General features: G+C 46.6%; 1 protein-coding gene across 1 annotated transcript in view; it reads left to right on the top strand.

Annotated features, from left to right (window-relative positions):
- Nucleotides 1-2042: 2042 nt before the first annotated feature.
- Dera (deoxyribose-phosphate aldolase) overlaps nucleotides 2043-12816 on the top strand; it is a 78967-nt gene continuing 68193 nt past the window's right edge. Inside the window, exon 1 of the mRNA XM_032905507.1 lies at nucleotides 2043-2161. Within this exon, the coding sequence (XP_032761398.1) occupies nucleotides 2131-2161 (31 nt within the window). The 5' untranslated portion in view covers nucleotides 2043-2130. The remainder of the gene's footprint in view (nucleotides 2162-12816) is intronic.

Below are 12816 nucleotides of genomic sequence, written 5' to 3'. Positions count from 1 at the left end.
GGTCACTTGGTTTGGGTGCTGGTATTTAATTCCTTGATGGTGTGCCAGTTTTCTCATAGCCTGTTGAAACTTTGATTGGGGCTGAAGCTTCCAAGTAAAAAAGCGGGGACTGGAGACTCCGCCTGGTCAGTAAAGGGTGTGCTGTGCGGGTATGAACATCTGAGTTTGCTTCCCCAGCAGCCACATACAAAGTTGGACATGCTACTACATACATGTGCACTTCTGAAATGCCCGGGCCATAGGTGATAGCTACATATTACAAGAGTGCTTGGTCATCGTGGCCAGGGCAAATCTGTAGGTTTTTGTGTTGAGATGTGAATATTTTGGCTATGCATGATGTTGGTGTTCTTGGTGGTCTAGAGGGTTTCAGATAAACTCCAGGCTTGTAGTGCCTGCTCTTAAGTTTTGCAGGGTAAGTGAAAATAACAATGGTATTGTGAAAATGATCTAGACACATCCAGAATACTTAGAAGTAGTTGCGTATGGGCTAGACTACATGGTAGCTCTGTGGGGGAAATAAACCGGCTTCTATCTAGATAAGTAATTGTGTATCTGACACTACCTTTAATAGCTTCCATTTATCATGTCCTCACATATTTATGAACCATGCAACTTTGCATGCAAACCTATTTTGATCACCTAGTTTTGCAGTAAGTAGACTATAGTGTCCTAGAACCTTCTAGTCATTGTGTAGAATTGAAATATGAATGGTTCAAGTTCATTAGAGCCCTCTCTACCAGATTGCTGCTCAATTCTCAAAGTTTGGGTCTCTGGGTATATGTACATCTCTGGCAGGACTTTCCTGGGATGAAAATGCTTTCATACATCTGAAAACACTAGAGCAATTGATTCATTAGACAAGCTGGTAGCTCAGACTTTGAGCTCAGCAGAGAAAGTTCCATGTGCATATAGATTCAATGGCTAATGCCCTGTGCTGTGAACCTAGAGTAATTCAGAGAAACCAGGCTGAAAAAAAAAATCAGAATCACAGAATCTCAACTTTAGAAAGCCAAGAAATTGGCTGGATCCTCTCTTCAGATAAGGAAAATGAAGTTCACAAAGGCCAGTGATGTGTCCTAGGTTACATATTCAATTATTATTCACAGAACTAAGTTAAAAACATCTTTTCAGAAGTTGAGAGTGCTTGTGCTCCTTAAGACTTCAGTATGGTTCCCAGTTTATGACTAACTTGTGGTCCAGAGGGTCCTGTTCTGGCCTCTGCAGGTACCTGTACACATGTGCTGTCTGTACATACATACGTGTGTATACACAAAGATGAAAATACCATGTTTTTTAAATGAAAGAAACCAAGCCTTCTATTGAATGTGGCATCCGCCTGTAATCCCAGCAGTGGGGAATCTGGGCAGGAGATTTAACAAAGCAGTCTCTGGGCCAGCTGTATTTACAGAGCGAAATTTCTGTCTAAAAACCAAACGAAAGGGCTGGAGAGATGGCTCAGCTGATGAGAGCACTGATTGCTCTTCCAGAGATCCTGAGTTCAACTCCCAGCAAACACATGGTGGCTCAACAACCATCTGTAATGGAATCCGATGCCGCCTTCTGGTTTGTCTAAGGACAGCAACAGTGTATTCACATGCATAAATTAAATCTTAAACAAACCAAAAAAACGAGAAACCAGGTCTTCCAAGCTTATGTTCTAGCTGCTCTTTAATCGAGCCCAGACTAGAAATCACAGCGTGTTCTAGGTCCTAGAGTACCTTGGCTGTCACCTGAGGGCTCCGGAACACTGCGCACCATTCGGGTCCAAGGCTGCAGTGCTCTGCCCATGCAAGAAGGAATCGAGTCCTGCCACTCACATGATCCTACAGCTAAAGTTCCTAAGACTCACTCAGTCTAGCTCAATTGGCAATGTAAGCATAATGGAGCTGGGGCGTGCTCAAGTCATGTGCCTGATCCGGAAGGACAGGGAACAGGTAGTGTAAGGTCCTGGTTGGGAGCCAAGGCCCAGAGCTAGCTCAGAGACAGGACTAAAGGGGCGTGGTTTTAGAGGGCGTGGCTTATGAGGCAGAAGGGGCGTGGCTCAGGGCGGGCATTTGGCAGGAAGGAGGAAGACCAGGCCTTTGTGGCGCCCTACCCTGGTGCAAGAGTTGCCTTTCAGCTGTGGCCGCAATGGCTGCTCACTGCCGGGGCACAGAGCTCGGTAAGGGCCGGCGGGTTGCGCTCCTCTTCGCCAGGTTGGGGGTTTGGGTGCCCAGGGCGGTCCCCGGAGGGCGGAGACGTGAACTGAGGCAGAACCCCGGGACAGCCCTGCCGTACTGTCTTTGCAGTTTTTCCCTTTAAGCGGAAGCAAGGAAGGATTCATTAGATCTTTCCACCTTAAGCTCTGTGGTCGCAGAAAACAAACCCCTGCGAAAAACCTGAGGGAGTATTTGTGCCATTTACAGCCGGATTCACGTAGCCATTCCCAAAGTTGACTGCGCTGGTGGAAGAGTGGTCATGGCCTTCCGCTAAAAGTGATTTTAGACGCTTACACAAAATGTCCTTTTTAAAACTATTTTTCATCTGATTGATGCTAGTTCAGATATTTCTGGGGAAAAAAAGTCTGTAATTCAAACGTGGCAAAAAAACGTGACTGAGCCAAATGTCAACGATTTAACTTTGTATGATAGTTTGCTTCATATCCTGGACCCTCTTAGTCGTGCGATTTGGGGTAAATTACTCACTTTGTGCTTACGTGCCGTCATCTGTAAAGTAGTTATTAGGAAGCTACTTCTGTCTGAAGGTGGTTTGGATAGTGTGAGGACGGGATACTCGGAGCTTCCAGTGGATTTCTCTGCATTTAGTGCTGATAAGCAACGATAAAAATTGGGTAAAGTTCTCTTCTTAGGGACTGATTTTGCGTAGTTATAACACATGGTTACTCTTTTCTCTTCAAAAGGGACTTGCTCCACGAATAAACAGTCTAGACTTTAAAGACGTCTAGAATTGCATGCTCGACAGGTAGCTTCTGTACCAGGTTCACCTCAGTCTAGTCACTCCTTCCAACAGACGGTGGCTTACACTTTATCCCTTAAACGTTAGCTGCGATCCAGCGTACCCTGGATTGGAAGAGTGAAGATGGGGGCTAAGGGTTGAGGCTGAGGTGTGTCTGCATCTTTGTACAATGTCTTTCTTTTAAAAGTTTCACATTTGTCTTTCGGGTGATGCAATTAAAGCATTTTTACTTTGCTGTTGCACATACCTGTAACTCCAGCATCCGGCGTGAGTCAGGCCGGCCTGGACTACATCGGAAGAACTTCTCTCAAAAAGAAAAAAAAAAACAAAACCCAAAAGACTACCAAAACCCCACCTTTCGTGTGTCTCAAAATAACAGTGTAGAAATTAAGAGTTGCTATTTAGAATAGTAGTAAGTGTGTGCTCACACCTCCAACTAAAGCAGATACTTTTTACCATTCTTGTTAAAATCAGGTGGATGGCAAGAGTCCTTATCAGCTGGGAACCGCAGCTCGAAAGTAAACTGCTAAAGTGAATTATATATGTACTATGAAAAAACTGTTCTGTCTTAATTTCAACACCGCCTCAATTCATGGTTTTTGTGTTTTGTTTTTTGTTTTTTGTTTTTTTTGGTTCTTTTTTTCGGAGCTGGGGACCGAACCCAGGGCCTTGCGCTTCCTAGGCAAGCGCTCTACCACTGAGCTAAATCCCCAACCCCGTTTTTGTGTTTTTTTGTTGATTAAAGACATCTTAATGTTTTTTATGAACGCTACCTTTTAAAAAGAAATTAGTTTTATTTAAACACATTCATATTAAATTTTTTTTAACAAAATGCAGATATCACCAGGGGAATTGTAGACTTCATTAGTCATTGTCATTTATAATTTTCTCTATTTTATTTCAAGTGTGAGTTTTGCCTATACATGTCTCTTTACGATGTACATGCAATGCCTGTCGAGGCCAGAAGAGGGCATCCGATCCCCTGGGATTGGAGTTTCTGATGGTGTATGGCTGCCCCGTGAGAGTTGAACTCAGGTCCTCTTGAAGAGCTCTTGACTGCTGAGACATATCTCTTCAGCCTTTAATCCAGATTTTAAAAATCAATTTACTTGTCTGTGTGTGTGTGTGTGTGTGTGTGTGTGTGTGTGTGTGTGTGTGTGTGTGTGTGTGCGTGTGTGGCGCATAGAGATCAGAGGGCAGCTTTCACAGTTGCCTCACCTTCCACTTTTGCCATCCTGGATTGAAATTCAGGATGTCCAGTGCAGCAGTGTCTGCCCACTGAGCCATCTGGCTGGCCCTGAACTTGCCTTTCAGGGCGAGAACACTGCAAGGAAAGTTTCTTCCCAGCAGGGCATGTGTAAAAGAGGTTTCCAGATAGGGATGCTCTGGTTGTATAAATGGAGGTTCAGCCGTCTGGGTCTGGGTGGTTCTGGGGCACACTCAGGGAACCGCCATGCTGGTTAATCCTTCCAGGCTGTGTCAACATGTTCTAGACTTTTCTGACTTTTCCTTACAACGTAGGTGCCTGTGAATATGTTTTCCCCTTAGTTCCCCACGTAACCTATATGGACGAAGGCCCTCACAGGTGGAACAGAGGAACACATCTTGAGCTACTTACCGTTTGGGGGAACCTGTCTGTGCAGCTGGGACCTGTGTGTGGACAGGAGCTGTGAGGGCCATGCCTTCCTAGGTTCCAGTGTCAGTCAGAGGCCGTTTGATGACGTCTGTCATCAAACTTACCACGGTGGTGGACAGTGGTTTTGTCTTGGGATTTCTACAACCGATGAAACACCGTGAGGAAAAACAAGTTAGGGAGGAAAGGTCCTATTTCCCTCCAGGAAGTCAGGGCAGGAACTCAACTAGGACAGGGGGCAGGAGTCATGGAGGGTGCTGCTTACTGGTTGTTCCTCATGGCTTGCTCAGCTGGCTTTCTTATAGGACCCAGGACCACCAGCCAAGGGATGGAACCACCCGCAGTGGGCTGGGCTCCCCCTTATCAATGACTGAATAAGAAAATGCCCTGCGGGTCTGTCTACCATGTCCTGGTCTTGTGCAGGCTTGTTTTCCCAGTTCCCACTTCTCAGATGACTCTAGCTAATGTCAACTTGGCACAAAGCCTGCCAGCACAATTTCATTTCAAATTAGTGCATGCTTAGAGGTACCTGGAAACGGGGATTTTGTACTAGGGAACATTTTAGCAATGTCTTACTTTATGTTGGTCGTTTCTGTTAGGGGAAAGCTTCAAGCAGATCTCAACTGTGAAGAAACAGTTCACCGGACACTGTTATTAGTAGGTGGATACAATTATGGTGTAGGGTGTTCAAAACAGAGGGTAATCTTGGTGTAGCCTAAAGGAACACCAGAACAGCCGCTCAAAATCCACTCTTTCTGCCAGAAAGTTGTTCTAGAAGCCAAACCCTGCTAGCAAGCACTTGGGCAGAAAGTCCACTCGGCTTTTATTCTACAGAGGTGGTGAGTGTGTCTTTCCCCATTTGCTGTGGTCCAACTTCATAGTCTTCTGAGGTTGGCTGGTTTTTGTTTTTATGCGTATGTGTGTTTTGCTTGCGTCTGTGTCTGTGTACCATGTACATTCCTGGTACCCTTGGAAGCTGAAAGAGGTCATCCCAGCCCCTGGAACTGGAGCTTCAGACGGTTGTGCACTCTGGGAGCTGGGAGCAGGACTTGGGTCCTCTGTAAGAGCAGGCAGTGCTCTTAACGACTGAACCATCTCAACCAGCCCAATTCAAAGTCCTTTTTAAAAAGACTGTAAATGTGATATCAGTTCATCTTTTACCTCTGTGCGTTTATGAAGTTAGATATGTCTAGATTTTTTTTAGTGTTTCTGAGATAGCATTTTAAAAATTGTTAATATTTATTGGGTCTAATTTTAATTTTATTTATTTTATGCGTATGGGTGCTTTGCCTGCATGTGCATTTATGTATCATGGGTGCCTGGCCTTGAGTCCCCTGGGACTGGTGATACAGATTCTGGGTATCGGGACTCATACTCAGGACCTCTGGAGGAGCCTGAACTCTTTTAGTTGAGTGTGACCTTGAACCATGATCCTCCTGCCTCCACCTCTCAAGTGCCAGGATTATAAGAAGCCTGACTTAGACTTCGTTAAATGAGTTGTGATAACAAGATGTTCTCGCTCCCCTGTGTCATTGTCGTTTATTTTTGTGTTTATAGGAGCTTGTGTACGATTAGCAACATAGGAAGCTCATTTCTTCCTTCCTCTGTCTGGACACTGGGCTGCTGTATGCATGGCTACCCTCCTCACCTGTTTGGGCTTCCATGCCCTACTGTGGACTTGAGGGTGTCCTGCCCAGGTACCTTGAGGGTGCCTTGTTCACCTCCTTTCTTACCTTTGCCCTGGTGGTTCAGGTCTGCCCTCTAAGGAAGACAGGGGAAAGGAGCCAACGTGCATTTTATAAAGCAGTAAAATTAGGTGCACAGAGATTTGGAGAGTCCTGTGTGGAGTGCCTCTTGTTTAATGGCCCCAGGGTATGGATCCCACAGGTAGCTGACCTGTTCGGATCTCTAAGAGCACAGGCGTCTCAGCCAGTGTGTATATGTAGGACAGTGAAAGTCACTCAGGTGTTGGCTGAGCGTGCTGCTCCAGTGCTGTGATTTGATACCAGTACTAGGGGGTGGAGACAAGAGGGTTAACAATTTTGAGGCCAGCCTGGGGTAGTTTTGAGACAAGCTAAACTAAGCAAAAACCACCACGAATGAAGGGAGGAAATTGTATTTGAGCGGGTAGAGTAAGGAAACCCCTAACCTGACTGCTCCATTATTAAAGGGAAGGTTCTTATTGGGGATGAGTGAGAAGTGATATCCAGAGGCCACTGGAAGAGTCTAGAGCAGAGAGAAGAGAAAGCAGACTGGACATGGCCAGAGCTGGGGAAGCAGGAGAGAGCAAGACCGCGTACAGGGAGAGCCTCCCTGTTCACCTGTAGCAAGAGAGGGACTAGCTGGATTGTAAGGAGATGAGTAACTGTGGGTAGCAAAGCCTGTGAGCTGGAGAGAGTCTAGAGTAGAGGAAGTGAGGCAGGCTGGGGTGCTAGTGTGGAATTTGACATCTATAAGAGAAACTTGTGATACCGGGGGAGCCTGGAGGCCAGCATGGGCTTCGAGATGCTGTGATCCATATGTCCCTTCCACCAGAGGTCAGGGAAATGACTCCTTGGGGGGGGGGGACAGAAAACCTGTTTCACAGGTTCCTGAGGAACACTGGCTTCTACCTGTCAAAAATCCTGCTATTGACCAGCTGGAGATCATTTCTGGATATTTGAACTAAGACCTAACACAAATGACCTCAGAAACACAAAAGGACAGGAAGAGATGGGGTCACACCGGTGAGTCCAGGGGAGGCTTTCTTTCCTAATGCTGTTCCTCACCGGATCCTTTGTACACAGGGATTGAGGGAAAGCAGCTTAGAAGGGTCCTTTAAACCCAGGAACCCAGTGCTCAGATTCTCGTGTCCACCCTGTTCTGCTGTAGTGTCTGTGACTAATACATTGAGCAATTCTGCGTACGGATCACACAAGTGCGGTGATTGCTCATTTCTGTATTTTAAGTTGGGTGTCCTTTTTATGAACACTTTTATTCTGCTTTTGAAGTCTGCTATCTTTTGTTTATAAGCACGTACATGAGGCTACCTTTTAATACTCTGATGCCGTTTTGATAAACAGAAAGCTATAAAGTAATAATCAGAGGTTGTTGTGTAATTAAATAACTAAAGGTCCTCTGTGGTACCTGCTGCGCTGAAATACTTTTTTTTTTTTTTTTTTTTTTTAAATAGAAGTATCTAAGCCCTGTGGATTTTAATTATTAGGAGGGAAGGCAAACTTCAAGCCCCTGCCTGGAAAGAAAGACTACTAAATGAGACAGCAGACGGAGCCCTGGAGGACGCGATTGAAACATGTCACTAGAAATGGTTTAAGTGGAGAGTTCTGGCCCTTTCAAAACACTGCCTGTCGCTTGAGGATTGGGTCACCTTGAAATGTGTTCATCTTTGAATTAAAGGCATGAAAAGGCACTTTGAAAATTTTCAGTCGACTTTGGCGTGTGTTGTGAGCGTCTGTGGGGTGTACTTCCTCTGCCGTCTCCCCGAAACAGTCGGTTCCCTGGAAACCAAAGTGGTCGCAAGAGGAGGATAAATGTTTAATCTCTGCGCCAACAACCCTACATAGTTTTTTAAAATGCTGAGCCACTCACGTCCCAACTCCTTGCTCTCTTTGTATACTCGGGCTCTCCTCCTGCAAAGACACGGCAGGCAGAGAGTCGCTGCTGGTAATTGCTCTCCAAAAGGACACCGCGTGGCTGGTGCCAGGGTTGTCTTAGGCTCTCGCTAATGATGCCAAGTTACGCTCGGTGAAGAAAGGGAGACTACTGAAATTATCCGATCAGAAGCCTGATTCTGATGAGCGTTTCAGTTAACACCTCAGGGACTTACTTTTGTCCTCTTCGTTCGGACGGGATGCGTTTGTGTGTGTGAGTGTGCAGTTCATTCGAGTGTCTATAGAGAAGTGTCTCAGCGACTAACAGCACTGGCCACACACGCCTCAAAGCTTGACTTCAGTCCGAGGAACCTAGATTAAAAGTATCACAGACACGTATCTGTAATCCCAGCCTCCCACAGAAGGAGGCGGAGACAGGGAAGCTACAGAAACTCTAGTGCCCTCTGTCCCTAAACATTCAGCAGGGGAGAAATAAGGACCTGTCCGAGGGAAAAGGAGAGAACCAACTGCCCTCCACATATGAACCATGGCACACACATGCCTAATGTACACACTTTAATAGAGACACAAGTCATTTAAAATGTAAAAATGTCTAGTAGGGCTTTCTATAGTTTGTTACAACTTTTTGGTAGGACTACACAGAGAAACCCTGTCTCGGGGGAAAATGGATCTTTCTGCTGTTAGTAATTTAATTAATGTAAAGAAAAGTTGGATGCCTGTGTCTCTGCCGTGTGACCTTCTTATGTCCCTCTTCCTTATCTAGCAGTGGTCCCTTTCCACAGTTTAACTTTCGCAAGCCAGGCTGAAACCAGACATCTGCGAGTGGTCATCGGAGACTCTCTGCTTGGCTGTGTGTGGTTTTCCCAGGTGCACTGATGTTTCTGAAGGACTAGGGCCGCTTTGATCTTGACAGGGACGTCTGTGCCCTGGCTTGACGTTTCCTAGTCTGTAAGAAGAGTCACATGTGTTGCTGTTTAAGCACATGATGATAACCAGGAGGTGATGCTTGTGTGGACCTGGTGGGCCTCTTGGTGTCTCTTGCTGTTTTTGAAAATCTAAAGTTACTCTAAAAAGTATGTTCGAAACAAAGAATCCGGTGTACAATCTCTGAGACTCCGAGGGCTCTCCTGGCTCTGCATTTGAGCCGTGTGATCCTTCAGTGGCTGTTCCTGCAGCTGTGCGGGCTGGTGTTCTAGGGTTTCCCCTTCCTTGTCTTGCTGGTGGCAAGGCTCACTGGCTTCCCAGAGCAGTCGGTTGCACGTCTTGCCCTCTAGTTGACTGAACGTGACTAAACGCTGTACCACACTGCCCTTCCCTCTATACGTCTCAAATCTCAGTGTTGGGTGTCTCCCTTAGTTGTTCTCTCCCCGCCATGCCAGTTAGGCTAGCAGCGAGCGAGATCCCGGGAGCCTCCTGCCTTCGCCTTGGTTAGAGTTCCTCAGTGCCAGGATGACGTGTACACCACAGCACTCTGGTGATTTAGGGGAAGCTGAGTCTGGAGTCAGGTCCTTGAGCTTGCCAAGCCAGCGCTTCGCTGATCAACAGAGCCGCCCAAGCACGGGCCTGTGTTTTGTATTCACCCCTCTGCCTGACAGGGCACTGGTTACAGCCTTAATGTTTGCTCCCATTAGAGATGTGGTGAGGACTCCCCGCTTTCTGCTCTCCCCAGGCATGTGGTCCATGGCGTCGCTGTGAGGGCTCCAAGACTTTTGATCCGCTCCAGGAAAAGCTTCCTTTCTTTGAACTCCTTGTTCAAATAGAATAGATTGCACTTGTCCTTTCAGCTTTGTTTGTCTTTTAAACTTGGTATCATGTCCTTCCATTTCATGTAACACATAATCTTCCTTGAACTTTTTTTCAGTGTTTTTGTTTGTGCACACACGTCCTGGTGCCCAAAGAGACCAGAGCCATTGGATCCCAGTGGAGCTGGGGTTAGCGGCAATTCTGAGTCTCCTGACGTGGGTGCAGGAAATCAGAACAGCGGTACACATGTCTAACTGCTGAGGTGTCTTTCTTCTCCAGCCCCACTCTAGTGATTATGGATATAACTTGGGCTTTGGAATTTAGTGGCCTGAGTTTCCCTTGTAGGCCTGGCAGGTACTGTGTGACCTTGAACAAGTAATCGAGTGTCTGGGCTTCAGTGTCCTCGATCTGTAGTTCTACCCTGGAAGAGTGACTTAGGTCAGTCCTACCATGGAAGACTGACTTTGGTTACCATCAACTTGATGATTGATTGATCTCCAACCAGTCAAAAATTCTGGCTGCTTTTCTATTTCCTTCTGACGTAATCAACTCTCATGATCTCCATTCCTCCCTGTAGGCACCCTTGGTCTCTTCCAATCTCCTGAAGTACTCTGTCTCTGTGGTGCTGACGTGTGTGTGGTAGTGAAGTTTACCATTCTGGAGATGGGCTCTCTTTGCTAGGTCTCTGTATCTCTAATATCGATTACAACAATAGCGTTGTTCATGGCACAGCTTTCTGTGTGTGCCCAGGGTCCCATGTATCCCAGATGGACCTTAAGCTCTGTATGTAGCTGCGAATGACCTTGAAGTTCAGATCATCCTCCTTCCCTCCTGAGTGCTAGGATTTATGTAGGTAGCACCACATATGCGGTTTATATGGTGCTGATGTCAAATCTGTGCTTCCTGCTTGTTAGGGAAGCACTTTACCAGCTGGTGACAGCCCTGATATCCATCCCTCCATGGCCCTCTGGCTGGCTAGTATACCTGAACTTTCCTCTTCTGAGTTATTGGGACCCACCCCGGCTCCTCCCACCTGCTCTCCAGCATCACAGGGTGTGGGGGTAGGGAGAGGGAAGGGTTCTGTACTACCTAGGCAATCCTGGTCTCTGGGTTGACTTTGGGACATGCTGTCACAGTTCGGAACTCCTAAGACCTCATCCGCTCTGCTACTAGAATCGTCACTGGTCTCGGAAGTCAAACTTAAAACCCTCACTCTGATGACCTTTCCTCCTGCCTCTCTCTTATGCCGAGGTGGAACCCAGGACTTCTTGCATGCAAAGCAAACACCCATCTCACCTATGTCCTTAGCCCTCCTGTAGAGATTCAAAGCCAGGAGACAGCAAATTGCTGTAAAATTCAACCTTTTAGCTTTGGATGATGTGGGGTGGCATTCTATGGCCACACAATTGAGTCGCCCTGCTTGAATCTCTAGCCAGTAAGAGCTTGAATGTCAGGTGATGTCAAGGATGGCTCTCAGGAGGATGGGGGACTTTTACTTCCGGTTGTGCCAGCCTCTTGTTATCAGGGATTCTTCCCCTCGGTAACACTGTGGGAGGGAAGTGGGATGTTCCGTTCTCACTAATGTGCAAGAGACTGACAGTCTAAAGCACTACTTCTTTAAGAAGCCTTAAAAGACGGCAAAATGGCACTTCAGTGGTACAGATTCATATATTCATCTTGAGGGAACCCTGCCTGCTGTCTGTGGAACCTGTCATTCTTGTTCTTCTGTCCTCTCCTCTGCACCCCCAGTATTAAGGGCTGCCCCCACCCCTGCCCCCACCGACTGCTTATCTTCCTGTTTCTCTGGCTGCTAAACCCTGCCCTGCTCTCTGGGGCAGGTTCCTCTGAGTATGGAACAAAACTCAGCTGGTCACGTGACTTCCACCCGCCTCAGGGGTCAGCAGGTCCGTGGGGCTGGCAGCAGGGAGCCTGCGTTCTTTCAGTTACAGTCACAATAAAGCAGGGAACCTCTTAGTGGGCACAGCTTCTTTTGGAGGGCAGGGTGCTTTGAGGTTTTTGACGATTGTCCCGGAGTGTCTGAAAATGCTGGAGAAACCGGCCCATCTTGCCACAAAGAACTTCCTCCTAAAGAGAGATGGTGGGAGATCAGGTGCTTTGGGAAACAGCATTTTGAATCAGGGCTCAGCAGGTAGTGATTTTCAGTCTAATTCAGTCCCGGAGCACACACTCCCAGGCAGCCTGGACTGCCCTTGCTCAGTAAGGCAGCAGGGGCTGGTTTGCTTGTTTTGGGAAATAATATTCTGTCTGCTTGTAGTTGGGTGTTAGCGCTTGTTGGCTGCCTGCTGTTGGAGGGGTATGTCTACAGTCCTAGCTCCTTCTACCTATGAGTGGTGTGTGTGTGTGTGTGTGTGTGTGTGTACATGTGTGCACATGCACGTGCGTGTGCATGCATATGTGTGTCTCTGTGTATATATATGTGTGTGTGTATATGTGTGGGCATGAATATGTATGCATGTGTTCATGCATGTGTGTCTCTGTGTATATATGTGTATGTGCATGCATGTGTGTGTATGCATATATGTGTATGCTTGTGCATGTGTCTCTGAACATAAATGTGTATTTACATGTGTGTGCATGCATATGTGTGTATATATATATGTGTGTGTGTACATGTGTGGGCATGAATATATATGCATGTGTTCATGCATGTGTGTCTCTGTGTATATATGTGTATGTGCATGCATGTGTGTGTATGCATATATGTGTATGCTTGTGCATGTGTCTCTGAACATAAATGTGTATTTACATGTGTGTGCATGCATGTGTGTGCAATATATGTGTGTATGCTTATGCATGTGTCTCTGTACATATATGTGTGCTTGCATGTGTGTGCATGCTTATATGTGTGTGTGG

This window comes from Rattus rattus, chromosome 6, assembly GCF_011064425.1.
Source record: "Rattus rattus isolate New Zealand chromosome 6, Rrattus_CSIRO_v1, whole genome shotgun sequence".
In the NCBI taxonomy this organism is placed as follows: domain Eukaryota; kingdom Metazoa; phylum Chordata; class Mammalia; order Rodentia; family Muridae; genus Rattus; species Rattus rattus.
Note: the sequence above shows the minus strand (reverse complement) of the source record. Positions and strands in the feature narration are given on the sequence as shown.